This window comes from Homalodisca vitripennis, unplaced genomic scaffold (assembly GCF_021130785.1).
Source record: "Homalodisca vitripennis isolate AUS2020 unplaced genomic scaffold, UT_GWSS_2.1 ScUCBcl_2699;HRSCAF=7714, whole genome shotgun sequence".
NCBI lineage: Eukaryota > Metazoa > Arthropoda > Insecta > Hemiptera > Cicadellidae > Homalodisca > Homalodisca vitripennis.
In genome coordinates, this window is record NW_025778814.1 from 33,848 (window position 1) to 55,102 (window position 21,255).

Sequence of the window (21,255 nt, forward strand, 5' to 3'; positions counted from 1 at the left end):
CATCATTGTCTGATTCAGACGAGCTGTCACTAAAGACTCGCCTGTCAACTGTAGGCCTAGGTAACGTAGGTCTTGTCGAGGGCCCAGGTTGAACTAAAGTATCACTGTCACATTGAGAGCGTATGGTCGGGGAATTACGACTCACAAATCTCGGTTGGGTGTCTTGTTCTGGTGTGTAAGTAGGGTCTTCATCAGTGTCATAAAAAAATATCGGACAATGAAAAGTTTCAATCGTTATCACTACCCGACAAATCACTCAGTAGTTGTCTGTCAACTTTACTTACAGTTAAGTGATCACGATCCATTTCTGAATGTCTATTATTAATAACACATGAAAAAACAGTCACAAGAACTATTTAAAAACTTACAAAGATATCAATTTAACAAAGCATTTTAGAGATCCTAACCTCAAAACGATGTAAACAACCATGTGACCGAACAGACTGCTATAAATACGTAGCGAGTTGTTTACGCGCCAACGATGCCCCGGCTGATCATCGCCAGCTGTTGTTGCTTCTATTATTCTGTGTTTTTTTATCTTCACTATTAAAGTACTATGTGAACTATTATTTATCTATTGCAGGATAGTTAACAAATAAAACAATATTGGTTATGAAAAGAATTCATGAAAAATAAAGCGTTAAAAAATTACGATAACAGACGGCGATGACGGATCGCCGCCTGGCACTTTTCGCAAGGGGGTTTGGCGACGATATATCGTCGCCGTGGCACGCAAAGGGTTAAATGTACGCTTGCACAAGCCGGAAGCAACAAATATGACACAGTTAGGTATCAGCTGATTGTTGCCTAAGGCTTGTGCAAGCATATTGTAATTTTGGAATAGCCGTTGACGGGTTTAGTTGCAATAGGTACCGTTGGAATTATTATGAAACTTACTAAATATGGCATCTTTAAAATTTTAAAACTATACTGGTTTTGATTTTGTTATTTGACTTTTAAAATTTTCAACAGGGGCCATTTTGTTAATATTAAAGAAAATCACACCTTTTTTAGTTTTTCTCCTATGAATGTGAGAAGTTTGATAGCTGTAGCTTTACCAGTGCTAGATATATTATTTTTTTTAATATACAAAATGGCGGCTTGCCGGTAAACGAATCAGTAAATTTCTCAACCTATGTTTATACAACATTTTTTGTTTGACAGACAACTGTGTAAGAGTGTGTTCAATTTATAGGCTGTTTATTTATACTAGCATGCGTGAATATGAAATCCTGCAAACATGACAGTTCCATCACTCGGGAACATTTCTCCGGAGCTGGATATCTTCAAAATAGAATTAGCCCTCTCATTCTTCAACAGGGGTGAGTTGTTGGTTATTCCATCTCAGCTGGTTTTACATAAATCTGTAAAGTCTCACTGCCTATTTTATGTTGATTTTTCTAGTGGATAGGCCAAGTGAGTGGCATACAGTAATTATTGAAATAAGAATTATGAAAAACAAAATCATTTTAAAATCCTTAAAAAAGGGAGAAAGTATCAATGTAGAGAATTTGTAATGCATCCTTCTTTAGACTTAAAAGAATGCAATTTAAAAAATCTCAAACATTTCTAATTATTTAACAATCAAAAGTATTATTGTACTGGGGGGGAAACTAAGAAACTGACCATGCCTTGGTAGGCCTATCTGGCTATCACTATATGATCAGACCTACCCTACCATCCTAACCTAAAGCCCACAGCCCACACAACAATTAAATTCTTTTTCAGTTTTAAAGTTCACTTTCAGTATTTCTAAAAATCTTGTTACTTTTTAAATGCGTACCAGTAAGATTAAACGCCGGGGCGGCAAATCACGAATTTGACGTTACCAACGTATTCTGCTCACCCTCCTGAACAAAAAATATATATAGTACTATGGGGTGCAAATGACAAATAACATGATTTTAGGGGGTATATTGATAAGTGGTTAAGTTCCTAATGTTTTAATGTTCAGTTTGTGTGCTGTGTCTGGATAATCTGTTTACTTGAATATTATCTGCGGCCGGGACTGATAGCAGCCTGATAACGTACCTGTTATCTGAGTTCTCCGGGGCATGGGTCAGTTCTACACAAGATATCGTGTTTAGTAGGTCGGATTGAGTGAGTGCGTTTACAATGATGAAACAACCATCCACTAGTTCAACCAACCCTAGTGAATTGTGTGTGTCGGAGTGTTTCGTAGGGCACGTAAAGAGTTTACGTTTTAACCGAAACGAAATTATCTCTTTTTTAATTGAACATGGAATTTTTAAAAATGAGTGTATGTGTTCGTCGTGCGGTCGAGTGGTGTTTTTAAACCGGGAGACTTTGTCGTTTCGTTTTGATGTCGGGAGACGACTTTTTTGTTGCTGCTGCTCAGCTGTATCCGCCAACACATTAATGGTATGTGTTCTCTGATCCATCTATATATTTGAGTTTTTCATGATTTATTTCGTTTTTTAACTTTACATAATTGCCTTTGCATTACATTTCAATTTATATTTTTGATCAGCCCCTCTAGTATTTTATATTTTACTGATAGGTACTATCTCGAGGGATGTTTTTCTTTTATTGACATCAGCGCGGGGCAGCACCAAAGGTGCTGCCCCGCGCTGATGGCCGGAGGCACTCGTAATTAATTTTTTTCTCGAAATTAAGAAAAACATTATTTATTTTGAACAAAATTCTGCTCATTTCTGTATTATTTTTCATTTACGTTTGCAAAGATGGCGGCGCAACCGATGACGTCATCACGAGGTTCAATCATTGGCCACAAAAGGTCACGTGACGCTAGACGTGGATGTAGAACATCTCGATATTACTAAAAAGTTATTTAATTTTTCATTTTCTAGAACTTCGTTATTTCTCATTTCCACCCCATCAAACCTTATACTTTTTTGTTCTATATGACGATTCCAATAAGTTTTTAACGCAAAACTCGTATTTTTCCCCCCCGGCCGTTAATATGATAATTACCTTTAAATGTCACAGATTGTTACAAATGTTACAAATTCAATGCAATATTTACACTATTCAAGCTGTCATCTCGGTTACGTTAAAAAATGTATGGTATTTATTTACATTGGCGTGACCATGGAAAATGGACTTTTTTCATGGGTTGGGCATTTATAGCCAAGTATTATTATCACAGGTGCATATGAACTGGGGGGAAAGTATATTATTGTATTGTAGGCCTTTCGGACATTATTGCGTTAAGGAGCAGGGGCATCACGTGATCTGGGATTCGACTTTTGCAAGCTCGAGTTAATTTTTTTTCTAAAAGAGCAAGCACTGCGCAGCGGGCGGGCATCGTTGACAGGATAAAATTGTAAAACTCCATACTCGTCTTTACGAATTGCATCCACGTGAGATACCGAACATCCAAAACAAAGGTGTGCCATTACCACTACTGAACTAGGAGGTTAAGAATAGACGTGGAGGAACAACGGTAGTTCAAAATGGTGTTCCTTCTTTATTTGAGGCGCAGAGTATTACCAAACTGTCAAATATGGATAGTGTTGCCAGAGGTACGATAATTATCGTAAAGGTACGATAATTTCATAGATTTTATGCGCCGGTAAGATACACAATGGGTAGTTATTATCGTACCATGAAAGATTTTTGACAAATTTATACAAGTAACAAACCAAAAGTTAATTATAACATAATTTATTATACGAACATAACATACTTTTTCATTAAATTTGTTTGGTACGGTTATTTTATATGAAAGTACGATAATTTCTCGTTGTTGGTATGATAATCGGTTTTTAAAATCTGGCTATACTGAGTTTGAGTAGACGCGGAGTTATAGGAAACTATCAAAAACGGAGTTTTCAGAGGATTAAAAAAAATCGTAGCTCCTTTGATTTTCGTTGCCGACGAATTTTTTCTTCAATATTGTTTTCAGGAAAAAAAAAATGAACATACCTTTCCATGGTCACGTTAATGTAAATTGATACCAAATGTATTCCTAAACGTCTTAACTGTTAAAGCAAAAAGACTTTGCTGTAATAAATATGATTATGATTGTTACACCCAAAAATTAAAAAATGTTTTAAGGAAAAGAGGGTATTGTCAAAAATTGTAATTATAACATGCAAAAAAACAAAAAAACTGCACTCCTAATAACTACAACAACCATGGAAAATTTATTACCACTTACTTTCCAGGGCTATACAAAATTAATGATAAAAATAATGATTGTGTGATATAAACAGCATACAATATTCTGCAAGCTTCACTTGGGGTAGAGTGCGATAAGCGGACCCGGTTTTTTTATATCGATTAGTACAACCATCGATACCGTACTTAATATTCATTATTGAATACGCGTTTATAAATTTTATTTTATTTTATTTATTTATTTTATTTATTTAGATTTTACATGTTACAATACAGATAGTTATCCAATTATATTGTAACATATCAATTCATATATAACTAATAGTTTTATTCTTACTAGCTAACAAATGCTCAAAAATTACAACACTAATGCTTAAATCAAGTCCATGCTCTTCATGCCCTAAATTAAAGAATTGTACATTGAAATAAATTATGCCTATCAACAGCAATAATAATAACAACAAACACCTCATCAACTCAGTATAATTACATATTATTTACCTAGACCGAATTTTTTTTTTTTTTTTTTTTTTTTTTTTTTTTATATATAAAACATTTATATATATAACATAAAAAACAAACAATGAACACAATAATAGAAATTAAATAATATCATAAATAACACATTAATTAAATAGTGTAAATGAACCTTAAACTCGGATACAATAACAGCTTTGTATATTTTAAAAGAGTTATTTGGCTCTGGCTTTTTTCAACACCGCCTCAGCTTCCCTAACACCCCCAAACTCCAGATGTCCAGGCGTTCCCGGGCCAAGCGCCAGCACAGACAATGGCCTTGTAAGAAAATACAAGGCCTATCCGGCTTTTCGTCGGCCCGCACTGATCCGGACACCCGAGGAAAAGAAAGTGCTTCGGTACACGATTTTATTCAAAGCAAGGTCTGATTATTGCGGTAAAAGAGGTCAAGGTCGACGACACTATATCAACATGGTCAGGCAGAGCATTGTACAGCCGCATCATTGTATTGATAGGTGAATGTGCACCTAGATTTGAATGAGAGAAGTGAGGACTGAACAACGCTCGAGCTCTAGACGAGGGGCGGGGAACATTAAAGTTTAAACGGGCAAGCAGGACACTGCAGTTCACCTCCCCAGTTATCAGCTTCTTCAAGAAAACTAGAGACCCCACACAACGTCGCCTACGGAGGCTATCAAACTCAAACAAAGTCAATAATTCAGAATAAGGTATTAAGTATGTATAAATGCCAAATATTTTGAAGTACAAAAACCTTAGAAACTTTATTTGTAAGCGTTCAATCATTTCAATTAAATAATATTGAAATGGGTTCCATATTACAAATCCGAATTCCAATTTTGATCGAACCAAGGAAAAATACAATTGTATTAATGTAGATACTTTTTTAAAAAATTGACTCGACCTGCATACAAATCCAAAAATTTTATACGCTGTTTTACAAATATCGATTACATGCTTGGAAAAGGAAAAAGTAGTGTCGAAAATAACACCCAAATCTTTGAAATTTGAACAGACGGATAGAATAGTGTCATTTAATAAGTAATTAAAATTTACAACATTTCGAGTTTTTCTAGTGTACCTCATGACAACACACTTGTCCGCGTTAAATCGCAGGCCTGTTTGGCTCCACAAGAACAAACGATCCAAATCGTCTTGCAGTAATTTACAATCGTTTAAAGATTTAATCTCACGGAAGATTTTCATGTCATCTGCATACAACAAGACTTTACTATTTTTCACACATTCCACAATACCATTTATAAATAAAATAAACAACAGCGGACCAAGATTAGAACCCTGAGGCACACCAGATTGTACTTCAAATTCACTAGACAGAATCCCATTAAATGTCACTAATTGTTTCCTCTTGCCAAGGTATGATGAAAAAAATTTAATAGAATTTTCAGAGAATCCAAAAAATAATAATTTTTTTTAATAGTTCTAAATGATTGACCTTGTCAAATGCTTTAGAGAAATCTGTGTAAACTACGTCAACTTGACTCCCTCTATCTAAAAATGATGAGCAGTAATCTGAAAAGTTTAATAGATTAGTGTTAATAGAGCGCCCAGAGATAAACCCATGCTGAAAAGGTGTAATATAATTTTGCACGTGGTTGAAAATTCTACTGTATAAAAATTGATTCGAATAGCTTAGCTGGAGTTGACAACAAAGCAACTGGTCTGTAGTTTTTTATATCGTTCTTCAAGCCTTTTTTAAATATTGGAACCACTTTTGTTAGTTTCCACCGGTCTGGAAAATAATTTGTTTTAATTGAAACATTAAATAAGTGTTTTAAAGGTGTAATTAAAAATTCAAAACATCCTTTAAAAATAAAAGATGGTATGCCGTCTGGACCAAATGATCGCTTGGACTTGAGTTTCATAAATGCTTGCAACATCTCCTGATCAGTAATAGCACCCAGAGAGAAGGAAGGAATGTTTGAATGAACAGGAGAGCCGAGCGCAACGCTAGCCAGCTGATCACAGTCCAGAGCAGAGGTATCGTACACCGACTGGAAATACTGAGCAAAGGCCTCCGCTATCTCCGCATTACCCTCCACCTCACCCCCGTCCACTGTCATTGTTGTAGTTCTGTTATCAGTCGACCTCAACCTCCTCACCGCACTCCAGAATGACATCGGATTGTTTACAAACGTCTTGCTCTAAAGAGGAAGTATAATTTAAATAATCAATTTTAATACACCGCTTTGATTCAGCTCTAATTAATTTAAATTCATTCAACAAGTATTCAAATTTTAATTTTTTATATTGTTTGCGTAATCGTTCTTTCCTTTTAATTATTTGAATTGTACCGTATGAAAACCAGATTGGATATTTAATTTTTTTCTGCTTTGTTACAGGTATGTGTTCATTAATTTTGGAATACAATAAATTATAAAAATATGAACACCGTCATTTACATCACTAGTACCTAAAACCCCTTCCCAGTTTAAACAGTGGATTGAATTGTAAAGAGCCAAGTAATCTCCTTTTTTAAAATTAAACCTGCCATTGCTCATAGGCGAACCTTTAGTCTTATTTACAATACACTCAAAAACAATTTGCAATGGCGGGTGATAACGATCCAACTTAACCAAAGGCTCATCTTCAAACACATTTAAATCTATATCAGTCAAAACTAAATCCAAGGTTCTCCCGGAACAGTTTAACACGTTGTTTTTTTAATTTAAGGTCAAACATTTGCATAAAAAACATTAACTGTCTACAAATTTCTCCCCCATCAGTCAAAGTAAAATTGATTCCAGTTATGGGTAAATTGAAATCACCCATGACTAAAATTTTATCGCATTTAGAAAGGTTGAATTGTTCAAATTTTTCGAAAAACTCTTTGTACAATGCTATTTGTGAATTAGGAGGGAAATATACTACGCCTAGAATAATTGAAAGAGATTTTGTTAAATTAATTCGCACCCATATATGTTCCCCATTAGTTTCTAAAGTATGAATACGACTAGATTTTAAATTATTTTTTATAGCTAACAAGACACCCCCACCCAAACCAACTCTATCTCTCCTGTATACATTATAGCTATCATCAAACAGTTCAGAGTTACTTATAGATTCATTAAGCCAGGTTTCTGTGAGTGCAATAATTTTATAGCTATTATTTAATACCCCCAATCTAAAAGATAAAGTTTTGGTCTTAAGACCTCTAACATTTTGATAATAAATATTTAAGTTACTACACATTTATAAAGTAATAAATTAGAAAAAAATATATATATATATACACATGCACCTAGGCAATGCAATAAGACAAATAAATAACACATGCAGTAAATATACACAAAGGAACAAATAGATAATAAATAATAACAAAACATACGTTGGCGATGCAATGACAGCCGGCAGCTTAACCATTGGTGTCGTTCCCTTCCTCCATCCGTGGTCGAGTCCGCGGTGCTCGTCTCAGGCGCTCCAGGTCCGAGTGGTCCTCTATCAGCTCAGGTCGATCTCCGTCAGATTTTCTCAGGAATATCTTTCCGGCAGCGGTGATCCATGCAAACTTGAAAAGCAGCTCGTCCTTCAATTTGCGAGTGTCCGCCCACAGAATCCTTGTTTCTCGAGTCATCGCCAGGTTCACATAAACGGACAGATCACTGGAAGAAGCCCAAGTTAGAAGCAGAGAAACCTTTTTTCTTGATGGCCAGGCGACGTACTTGCTCCATGTCGAACCTGCGACAAAACTTCACGATGATGTGCCGTGGACCAGTTCTCCCAGGAACAGCTGCCAGGCGATGCGCCGCGTCAATCATTGTAGGAGTCATCTTGAATCCCAAGACATCAGCTACTGCTATCACCAACTCGGTCACATTCTCAGTTTTCTTTTCAGCAACACCTTGTATCTCCAAACAGTTGCTCTTCAAATACTGCGCATTAGCGTTAAGTTTTTTCTTCAGACTTGACACCTCTCACCTCAGAGAAACGTTGTCACTTTTTAACAACTCGATATTTTCACCCTGGGTCTTTATTTCGCCCTTCGAACGGTCAACATCGTTTTCAATATCGGTCAGCCTTTTGGAGTAAAAGTCTAGAGTTTGGTTGATGTCTGCAGCAAACTTCTTGTTATCTTCTTTTATTGTTTTTTATATCAGATTTAAATAAGGCACTGTCCGATTCAATATGAGAAATTTTTAAAAGAATAAGATCTAGTTTTTCATCAATAGCTTGCATATCACTGGCACTCTGAGCACGGGTACGCACAATAGATTTGTTGTTGTTTTCACTCATGACAGCAGACGACAGACTGCAGTTGACAGACGACAGTACAGTAGATACGTCACCACAGCTGACTTGACTTGTGTGCCCCAACTGGCGTCTCAGCTCCCAACTCAACTAACCTCACTTTGCACGAGGTGTAGTGGTTATCACAGCAATTAGGTTTATAAAAGCACATTCACTGACAAATAACTTAATAGGTAAGAGTTGACATCCAAAGTAACATAACGGGCACACATTTTCCAAATAACTCTTACATAAACCTTGATAACAGATAAAAAACTCACGGAGCCGAGATCACACACGTCTACTCCACTTGCATGCTAGCGCTCCCCCGCTGCAATCAATCATATCATCTATAGTCATAATCACAATTATAATATTTTATATTAAAGTAATTAATATAGCCTAATCTTGAAAATAATAAATGAGCTCTAACAATTAAACAAACAATTAGAACTGGAAATAGGAAATACCAAGTATGCTTAATTATTTATATGTTTTATCCTGGGTAGCAATGATTAACCGCTTTTGAGAAGTTGTTGAAGCATCTTCTTTTTAAAACCGTACATCTCTTCTTTACAAATACTCACAGAGATGATATGCAAGCAGATCGGCTGGTATGCCACTTTTTAAACTTCGTTTCACAGTTCTCCATGAGCTTTTGATTGTCTGTTATTGTCAATAAAATAAAATATGTTTATTATATGAAAAAGTGTTTATAGTAGATACAAGTAGTTATTGTTAAAAAATCAGAATCGGTTGGTTATATTGAAAGTTATAATTAAATTATATCGTTTGTCAATATCGATATAAAAAACCAGATCCGCTTATCGTACCCTACCCTTCACCTGCAACAAGAAATTTGTTTAGTAATCCACTTAAAGTAATTTTAAAAAACCTCAAAATTTGAAAAACAGTATGACCTAAATTACCCTCTGATGACCTAACCCAAAATTTAAACAAACCTTTTGGCTGTGAACCCTGTTATAAGCCTTGCTGCAAAACGTGTAATTTAATAATAAATTCAAAAAATGTCTGTAGTAGAACAACAAAAAGAAATTATCTAATAATATTGGTGAAAATGACTTGTGAATTCAGCAAATGTCATTTACCAATTGTTATGTAAAAACTGCCCAAAAGACTACATTGGTCAGACCATAACTCCATTGCACATTAGAATGAACAAAAATCACAGCAATACAAATCTTCCAATCCTATTTCGGCCCATGCAATGGAGCATAACAAAAATTTCAATGAAAGTTTTTCTTTAAAAAGTATTAAAAAAATTCAGAATTCACATAAACTTAAAATTAATTATTTAGAAATAGCTCATCAGAGGGTCCTACAACCTAAACATCCGGATAGTCTAAATTTAACGTGTGGATAGTTGTAGATATAAAATTATCCTGTACAATTTTAATTTGTTTTATTTTATAAAACTACACAATTAACTACAAATTGATTTTATAAATTAATATTCTCTGTATTATGAAAAATTATTTACTCTTTGTACCTAGTTCAAAATTAGATTTATTAACATATGATGTTTCTTTTGTTTATTATTTTTTGTTAGTTTGTTTACATTTTTATATCTCTTGAAAATGTCATATTTTAGACGAAATATAGAGAATTTGTATGTTTAATTTTTCTGTTTCCATTAAAGATATATATATATATATATATATATATATAGTATGGCTCTCAGGTAGGATGTTATGGTGGGTCTGCTCATGTGAGTGACAGCCCATGAATATATAGAATGTTCAATAAACATTGAATCGCAAATATATCATAAAAGATTTTTTTTATATATTAGTTCATAGCAGTAGAATTAATTTTAATGAGACCTTTAATGAATCCATAAGCATTTATAAAGAATTGAAAGTTACAAAAGCCTGAATAAATTAAAATACAGGGTGGGGCAGAGTGGACTCCCTAGTTTCAATCAGTGGCCGAAGAGCGCGCGCGCGCGAGTTAGCGGAGTCGGAGTGGTTTCATTTGGAGGGGGGAAAGACGCCGTTTTTTTAGTAGTCACCATGCCGTGGACTGGCGAGCATCGTGGTTTTGTAGTCGAAACGTTCTTTAAAAATAAGGATAGTGTGGTGGCGACCCAGCGTGCATTTTTTAGACGGTTTGGTTTGAATCGTCATGATAGTGTTCCTGATGCTAAAACCATAAGGAAATGGATTCCAAGTGTACAGGCGACAGGATCTGCACTGCTTAGAAAACCAGTTGGACAACCAAAGAGTGTGAGGACACCAGAGAACATAATGGCGGTGAGAGCGTCTATTGAACGATCTCCATCGCGCTTTGCATGGAAACATGCTGCTGCTCTTGGAATGTCGGCCAGAACGGTGAGGCGAATTTTACACTCAGACCTTCATTTACACCCATATAAGATGATGGTTGTTCAAGAATTGATGCCAGCATATTTTGTTAAACGTACAGATGCTTGCAATGCAATACTGGCTTCTTTACAACCCGGCACTATTCTGTGGTCTAGTGATGAGGCACATTTTCACCTCTTGGGCACAGTAAATAAGCAAAACTTTTGTTACTGGGCAGCTGAAAACCCACGAACTCTTTTATCAAAAACCTCTTCATTCACCAAAAGTGACTGTGTGGTGTGCTGTGTCCTCCATAGGCACAATTGGCCCCTACTTTTTTGAATCGGAAGGTGCAAACCGTTACTGTGAACGCTGTACGCTATTGTGAGATGTTGGAGAACTTTTCTTCCCCAGAATTGAAGAGTATGGTGAGGAAAATAATATGGAAGCCTTTTGGTTTCAACAGGATGGTGCCACGGCTCATACCGCCCGTCGCTCTTGCCAACTTCTGCAAGAACGGTTTTCCCCGGCCGCTTGATCTCATTACAAGGGGATGTTTCATGGCCCCCTCGCTCCCCCCGATCTAAGCCCATGCGATTATTTTTCTTTGGGGTTACCTCAAATCTAAGGTTTACAAAGTTCGACCAAGGACCTTGGAAGCCCTTAAGGAAGCAATTGTTGATGTTATCACTGGAATAACGCCAGATATGCTGCGTAGAGTTTTTTGAAAACTTCATTGAACGGCTGAATATGTGCATCGCTTGTCAAGGTCGTCACCTGGACGATATCATTTTTAAAACTTAATAAAAAATAAATGGCATTGTATGTAGATTTCAGAAATAAAAAGCTTTTGTAATAATCTTGTATGGTTTTTATACAGTTAACCGATCAAATCAGGGAGTCCACTCTGCCCCACCCGGTACTACAAACTCTCATGGTTATATACATGAAATAAAGATAAATTTACACTGAAATTCCTACAGAATAAATGTTAACATGTTCACAAACGACGGCTTATTTCTGGACTTTTATTTGCGTCAAATATTTCAATATTTAATCTTTTTTTACATTAAACGTCTAAATATAACAAGAAAAAAGTATGTAGGCTTCGCAAATAAAAAAAAAAATTGTTTTGGTATGTTTTTTCATTGTTTTTCCGTGCACCCTAAGGGGTACTTAAAGAATTAATTTACCTTTAAAAAGCACCAAGACAGGCAAACATTAAAAATGCAATAAGAAAATGCATAGTAACTTGTTCTCCATAGGGCGCATGGCGCTTGTGTAAAATTGTGATGCCTTCATACCTTTCTTGTTATACTTAAACCTTTGACGTAAAAAACCAATTACTTTTTTGCCATTATTATTGAAAAATTCAACGACAAATAAAACAGTCCGGGAAAATGCTGACGTCGTGAACGTGTTAATTTACAGTATTGAACTAAATTTCATTCTAATGGGTCTTGCTTTTTCTGTTTGATTTGCAGAGACTATTATCACAGAAGAAATTGTTGAAGATGTTGAACTATACTTGGAAAAAGAAAATGTTATTCTAGCTGCTGAAGTTATTGTAAGTAATTTCGTTAGTTTGTTATATTTTATACTAGCTGTTACCCACGGTTTCACAACACACACATACATCACAACGATGTATTTCTTTTTACATTTTTAGCTATATCATAACACATTTCTTATGTATCTAATCAGAGATGTGTTTTAATAAAATATGCTATAGAAAAAATCAAAAATAGTTTATTAATTAATTTTTAGAAAAAAAAACTTTTAGTGAAAAAATGTTAACAAGCCTGTTGCATATTATGTTTGTAATCTTTAATTTATTACTCAGTACTTAGTTTTTGAACAAGAACTCCAATAATTATTACATTTTATTTTGTGGTGTGCCAACAAAAATAAAATTTCAGAATTTTGGAATGTTTCTTCATAAATTAAGTATTTGATTCCAATAAGAAGAAGCTTGTAGGATGTATTTATTGCTCAGTATTTAATTTTCTACTTATTCCCATTACCAAATTAGCTTCCTATGTGGAATATATTTTTAATAAAAATATAAAAATTTAGTATTGTGCCTAATGTTTAGCTTGTTTTTGGGGTTTTCACTAAAAATTTGCGTTTACATGGTAGTTTTATTTTTCTCTAAATAATGATAGCTTTGTTTACATTTACTGTTTTTTTTTTCTAATAGGGTATAAAACATTATTTTTGAATTTTACACTTACACTAAGATATATACAAAAATACTTAGTGTACTTTAAATTTTTTTTTAACTTGTGTTTTTTTTACAAAACGTATTGCTAAAATTACAATTTTTATTTCTACTAAAAAATTAAGCCCATTTTCTTTTTTTGTGTAATATACTGCACATTTTGGTTATTTGGAATTTTATTAAAATTTTTTCTACTGCTCAAAAGTGATGAAAGTAAAAATTCTGGTACTGCAGTTCAGGTTACGTATAGTGTGTATTCAAATTAACGTGTGTTTTATTGTAACGGGACACTCTTTGTTAGTACTCTGTATTTTTGATATTTGTTTGTTACTTTTTACATGTCTTATATATAATCTTATTTGTTGTATTTTAAGTTATCCTTAGTTGTTAGTACATTTCTTAATTTTATGATGCATATGTTTGTTATTTAATACTTATGTAACTGTATCAAATTTTGATTTGCAAATAAATGATTATGACTATAGTTAATAAGAAATATTTAATATATGAAAAATGTAAATTATGTATTGATTGTTTGGTTCAAGTTGTACTAGATGTTAATTAGTTGCTGTTCAGATGTAGATGGTTTTTATGTTTCAGTTTCGTTTGCGATGCTTAAATCTGCATCCAGGGGTGTTAAGTCAAGACAGAAAAACAGAAAATATCAACTCAACGAATAACACTGTAAGTATTATAACAATCTACTGTTTTTTAAAATCATTTTCATATCACGTTCTACTATTTTCGTTACAAACAATCAGTGACCAATATATTAGGCATATCTGATAAGTTATAAAAATGATGTAATATTAAGTTGTTGCTTCTAAAAAGGGATGTAGACAAATGATGTGTAAAATACTGATGTGAATGATGTGTTACAAAGTAAACTTTTTGGAATAATTTTATTTTCATATGAGACTACACTTTATAACCTTTTCTAAATAATTGCCAACCAATACTAATGTATTAGTGACATTGATCACTTATTTAACGTTTTTATACCAATAAACAAAACATTAACAAAAACTATTTTGTTTTTTATTTTGACACAACTTAGTGTTATTGAAATATTTTATTTTTTCACTTTTAGATATTCTATCTTATACTCCATTTAATTATTTACAAAAATACATATAGACACTTTTTTTGCTTTTAAATGAAGTTTGGAAAATAAATATGAAAATATGAACCACTACAAAACTAGAAATTTTCTAACCTAATCTAACAAACTGTGTATTGTCTACACTGCTAATGCTTAAATCTAATGCCTGCAATACTAGGTCTTCATTGTCAGCAATGTTTTCACAACTTATTATTTATAAATATCACTGAACAAACACAAAAAACATAAAAACTATGCAAATGTATTTAGTGTAGCTGCTTACGATCACCGTAACTTACGGTCAAGTCATTGTTCTACTTACACACAGACAAGAACAACATACACAAACGAAATAATTTGAAGATACTAACACTACAAAACCAATTAACACTTAAACAATTTCAATATTTACAATCATTTGTGAAATAAACACAAAAACACGTGACGGCTCGTGCCCGTAGCGGTAGATTCTAAACTCGACTGACACGCTCACTTTACAACCGCCGTACAAATCAGAATCTAACCAGAATGCAACAAAACCTACATCAAAAGTTACGGTGAAGCCTTTGGAATGCTTATGTATAGTCATTGAGCCAATTTAGATAAATACTATATAAAATATAAGCGTTACTACAGAAGTCGCAAATATCGATTCTGGCATTTCTTGCATATAATGCAGGATCGCAAATAGCGATTCTCCGGCACTCAAAGGGTTAAACTGTCCCCAGGTTAACTATTAGAGAGGACTTCTTAGCTCTAACTTCACCTGGTAAAATAAGGCATTCTTTACTTTGCTTTCATTGTTTTAATTAAGAGTCTTCAAGCAAAACTGAGCTCAATGAGCTATACATTGCGAGTCACGACCTATACCACACAAGAGGTGCAGATTTCTGTGTAATATTGCTATATTTATCTGCATGTAATATATATGGTGGTCTTTTGGAGTAATTCTGACTCTTTAAAAATTATCTAAATTAAAATATCAAGCATCTGAATCATTGGCAAATTGAGTTTTAGAGATTTATGCAAAAATTGGTTTAAATAACTCGACATACTCACTCTTAGTACTCAGTAACAGTAACTGATTATTTATATATTTTATATGAGAAAGAAAATAAGGTTTGAATATCTGATTTTTATTACTAAGTTTTTGGTCTGTACTTAACCCATTTGTGACTGAATAAATTACTATAATTTTTGGACTACAGACCTGGATTCTTTCCATGCTTTTGTGTAAGAACAGGTGCACTTTGCATAACACATACTGTATAACATGCTATGAATATTATAAATTAACCTTAGTTATTCCTTGTTATTGTATGAACACAAAATGTTAGTTTTTTTTAAATATACATATATTTACACTATTTACAAATATTCATTATACTTCTTTAGAGGTTGGTTTGGGTGTGAAACACCTCAAAACATGTTTCCAGGTGAAGTGGAACATGACACTTTTTACATTGGTACACTGTTTCACTTCTTTTCCCCTGTGAGGCATAAACTTTACATTTTCTTGAGGGCCTGGCTTTGGTGGTTGGAGGTATCTTTTCAATAAAATGCCCCCAAATTTTTCTTGAAGGCGCAGTGGTGATTCTCCACAAGCGGGAGGCCTAGCAAAGGGTTACCTGAGCCCAAAAGGTTTCGTCACAGAAGTGATTGAACACATCTGATTCAGTGCAGTTTTCTCTTAACTGCCTCGAAATGATAGGATTTATTCCATGATTGCCGGTAAAACGCATTGTACTAACAGTATTTGGTCCAACACTCCACGCAAAATCACAAGGCCTAGCCGGTGGGTTATCATCACTTTCATTATCACTGCTGTCATCGTTTGTACCATCAGACATTTCATTATTTTCATGTATCATGTCATCTTGTTCACTGTCACTTTCCTCATCACCACTTTCATCTAAAACATTAGCAAACGTAAGCCGCAAAATCATCCGAAATTACGAACATATCATTCCGGTCGCGAGACGCCATCTTCAAAGTCAAAGTAGTGAATTGGTTTACTCTTACTTTTATTCTTCCTTTGAGGGCAAGCGATGTCAAGGGCAGTTTCGCAGTACTCCTTCAAATATATTGAATGCTGACTCTGCATCTTCAGCATTGTGGACAGTATCCCAGTTTTTTAATGGAAAGCAGTGACTTGAGCTGGTCGAGGTTTTCTCCTTCCCATTTGTCGCCGTAGAGTTTGTGTATTAGTATAGTGTTTACTACAATACACACTGCACATTTGAGCTGTTTGATCTGATAGTCCAGTTTGTAAAATTGTTGCACTAAGGTCATGTTCTGGAATATTAGTGCATATACAGTCAATTGAAGTACTTGTGTCAGGTGTAATGCGAGTTGGTGGTAAAGGGAGCCTTCTTATGTTTTGTGTTGCCAGCTCGTTGTCAAGCATTATGTGGTCAGGGTGGTTGGGTTTTAATCTGTCAATATTTATGTCTCCTGTCATAATAAACAATTTATTATGTGCTTGAATATGTTCCAGGATGTTTGATAGAATGTCCAAGCTAGTTTGAATGTTTACCCCAGGAGGGCGGTAAACACCTAGGAGGTAGAGATGCTTCCCTCTGATTGTTATGTGAGCCATTGCAGCCTCGAGTAGTTTTTCTTCACAGTAGTGAGTTTCAACACAGGTCTGTCTAATTCCAGAAGTGAGAGAGCTGTTAGTCTCTGTCAGGGATGTAGTCATGGTAGTTTCCAGTTTTTTATTGCAGGTTTGTCTGATTCCTGAAGTCAGAGAGTTTCTTTGCTCTGTCAGAGATGTAGTCAAAGTGGTTTCCAGTTTTTTATTGCAGGTTTGTCTGATTCCTGAAGTCAGAGAGTTTCTTTGCTCTGTCGGAGATGTAGTCGAAGTGGTTTCCAGTTTTTTATTGCAGGTTTGTCTGATTCCTGAAGTCAGAGTTGCTTTGCTTTGTCGGAGATGTAGTCAAAGTGGTTTCCAGTTTTTTATTGCAGGTTTGCCTGTCTCCTGATGTCATTAAATTCTTTGAAGTGGCAAGGAGCTCATCATGAAGAGAAATAGTGGAGTGGCGGAGGTCATCCAGGGTTTTAGTTATAAGGGGGGCTCGTGAAGATTCGTAGATAGTGGGAGGTTGAAGGACTGATGTGCTGTTTTTCTTGTAAGATGTTGTAGAGCTGCTTGAAAGTTTCATGTTGAGGTGAGATTTAGTGTTTACTACAAGAGATTTAAGGTAGGCTCTTATAGTACACTCTTGTTCATCAAGCTTAAGGACAAGTCCTTGACAATTTGTTTGAATGGAGTGGATGAGAGAGTTCCTGGATTCTAGCTCAGTTCTCAACACTACTTCAGTGTCCCTCAAGGCAGTTATTTTCCAACTGAAGCCTATCAGTTTTTTCCTTTTTAAAGTAGATGGTCTTGCTGTCAAGATCCTCTGTGAGTTCTTGGATTTTAGTATGAAGTACTGATTTTTCTGAGTTTAGGTTATTAATTTTTGTGGTGAACTCATTTTTTTCAATCTCTGCTTGGAGCAAGAAGTCCTGTTTAAGATTGCGCTCTTCTTGACTGTTTACAAACGAAAGAAAGCTGTTTTGCCAAGATGATTTTAAGCAATATCAGATGATTTTCAGCAACAAAGAAGAAGAAATACATAGACTAGAATATTGAGAACAAAATATGCAGCAAATGTGAATGCCTCTGCGATCTATCGGCAATATATTTAACTACGTCGATGTCGTGTCTAGCGGACGGGCGTGGCCCGTCTTTAGGCGTTTGGCCATGCGAAGTGAAGGACGGAAACTGCCTGTCCAATGTCTTGAATGGGTTTAAAGGACATTTATCAATGACCAATCACATGTTTATTGTAGCACTGCTGTAAACCATTGTAAACCAAATCTTTAATAGGCATATTTTCATTTAATTTAAATGTAATTATTGTATTGAAAACAACCTTTTGTATACTGACAAAAAATAAAAACTTAAATTACATTTTAAATGACTTCATAAAATTGATGATATATAGTTTCCAATTATTTTGAAAAGTATGTCCAACTCAATGCAAAATATTTAGTACAGTAGCCTTATAAGCATCATTGCAGTCTTTTCCCTTAACTTAATATAAAGCTCTTTTCATCTACTTAATGAGCTGCTTTTAAAATTTATTTACAAAACACGTCACACTTCCATAATTTATTATATAATATATTTGACTTTATCCACAGATAGTTTCTTTTGAAACCTATTAGTAGTTTTAAAGTGTTTACACTTAAGTTTAAAAATATAATCAAGGATATCATGCATTGTTGTAAAGTGAAAAATGTATGGTAGTACTTTATTCCATGCCCTACTCCTCCACACGCTAAGCAGTTTCCTAGGCAATATTCCATGCTCACCGCTCCAAATGCTTAGCAGTTCCCTAGACACTGTTCCATTCCCACCACTCCACATACCGAGCAGTTCCTAGGCACTGTTCCATTCCCACCACTCCACATACCGAGCAGTTCCTAGGCACTGTTCCATTCCCACCACTCCACATACCGAGCAGTTCCTAGGCACTGTTCCATGCCCACCGCTCCACATACAAACCAGTTCCTAGGCACTGTTCCATGCCCACCACTCCACATACAAACCAGGGGCACACTTAACTAGTTATCATCTTTTTGTCCTTTCTTCCTCACAATTATTTTACGGTTGCAAGGCTTAGGATTTTACCTCATAAGAAAAATTTTAAACTTAAAACACTTTGAATGATGTTTCTTAGAGCAATGGAAATGTTTTAAATCTATTGAACTAGTAATAACTACACAAATCTCCAATGTAAATTTGTATTATTTGTGATGCTTTTTAAAATCAACAGTTTTATCATCAGGCGACTCAAAAAAAAAGAAGTGGAATTGCCTGAAGATGAAATTGTTGATTTCGAATGCTTTTATTTTTAGTCATAGAATTATGGGAGGTGTCTCATTTTAATGATGATTAATACTCCTCCAAACTTTTTAATTTTTCTTGTAAAGTATATAGTTTTTGAGTATTTAGACAATGAGATACAAAGAAATTTGAGATTTAGTATCCTGAATAACAAATAAAAAATTTTGAAAACGCTAAATACATTGGAATTTGTATTATAATATCGCTCAAATGAGACTTCTTCCATAATTCAACTAAAATTAAGACGTTTAAAGTAAAAGTCTTTGAAGTTTAATATTGTCCTTAAGGAGCAAAACTCAAGATAGCCACCTGCACAGTCACTCTGCATACATTACTTTATTTAAAGAAATTTTTGCATTCTTTCAAAACTATTTTAATTCCTTATGACATAATTGTTTATTTCAGCCTAATCTGAAGCCTCTCTTTTGGCTTATGAGTGTTTTGCCTCCACAAGATGCCTCAGATTGTAAGAGCATCATGGATCAAGACAAGTATAGATGGAAGGTGTCTTTGAGTGATGTCGCTATGGTCTTTTCTCAACTGGGGTAAGTTCATGTAACATATGTCAGATTTCTCTTTAACATAAGATATTTATGTAACAAGTTAAGGATTGTTTTCTCAATTGATGAAGGCATTTTAAATATGCATAGATGACAACACGATCAATTTTTTTATATAATGGCATTTATAGCTTGCCAAGGATAAAAGTAGGGTATGCGCAAGCGCAAAACAGTACTTAAGACATACCTTGTACTTCAAAAAACTTAAATAAATAAATTATACTGTTTAGTAATTTAATCAGGTACAACAAAAATTAAAAAATGGTAGGAAATCATAAACTATACTAACATAAAATTTATTCTGCTAAAAGTATATTTTTGTAAACATATATTCTTAGATCTCATAATATAATTAAACCTGGTTAAAATAATAATGAAGTAGGTAGGAGTAAGAAAGTAGTTCAAATAGATGAATGTAAGTGTAGGAAATAAAGTTTTCACAGCATCAACCAAATTATTGGACTGTTTTAATTATAAATTATTATTAATAATTTTAAAAATAATAATATTAATTTAAATTCAAACATTTACCAATAAGCCAGATAGCTTTGAACATTTATTATTATTAGATAACTATTTAAATTCACATTTCGTAATAAATACTCAAAATGATTATGATGAAATCCCCATTACAGTTAAAATTCTAGGTATTTTGTAGCTAAATCCTTAGGAAACATCATAGTCTTTTTTTGTTATTTTTAATTTCTCAGATAAACTAAAATTATAAAAATTTCTACTTTCACCAAAGAAAGGTGACTCAACAAGTATGAGAAAACGATGTATGAAATAAGTTTTTTGGGTAATAAGATAAATTGAAACTTTGGAAAGTTAATGCCATGGTTTTAGATCAGAACAACAGTTGGAGCAATAGACTATAGAATCAGTTGTAGATCACGTAGATAGAGGAGAAGAGGTATGAGGAAGTTTTCAAACTTAACTGGTTAATTGTATACCTTGATATTGAGGGACCTACTTTATTTTGATTCACATCAAACCTGTAGTATGAAACATGTAGTTCAGATTTCATATATAAGAGGAGTCTAGAGAATCTACTATTCTCTACATAAAATTCAAATCCAATATAGTCCGGTCAATTTAGCCAAAAAATAGGGGTAACTTTGCATTAATTCCCAGAAAGCTGAAAATTTGCATAGATGTTAGGGACACCATTGTTATGAAATTGTGAAAAGTCCCCATTGATCCCATGTCTGCAAAATTTTTTATTCATGGTCAAATTTCACAAAAATAGGTTTTTTGAACTTTTCAGCGAAACGGTTAGGTTTATGAAAAAATATGTCAAACCA

The 21,255-nt window shown here is 34.1% G+C and overlaps 1 protein-coding gene across 1 annotated transcript; it reads left to right on the forward strand.

Annotated features, from left to right (window-relative positions):
- Window positions 1–991: 991 nt before the first annotated feature.
- On the forward strand, window positions 992–19,940 carry LOC124372173. The gene is made up of 4 exons (XM_046830537.1): window positions 992–1,322; window positions 12,656–12,738; window positions 13,993–14,076; window positions 19,797–19,940. The coding sequence occupies exons 1-4, from the start codon at window positions 1,241–1,243 to the stop codon at window positions 19,938–19,940; spliced, it is 393 nt and encodes a 130-aa protein (XP_046686493.1). The 5' UTR covers window positions 992–1,240.
- The last annotated feature ends 1,315 nt before the right edge of the window (window positions 19,941–21,255 follow it).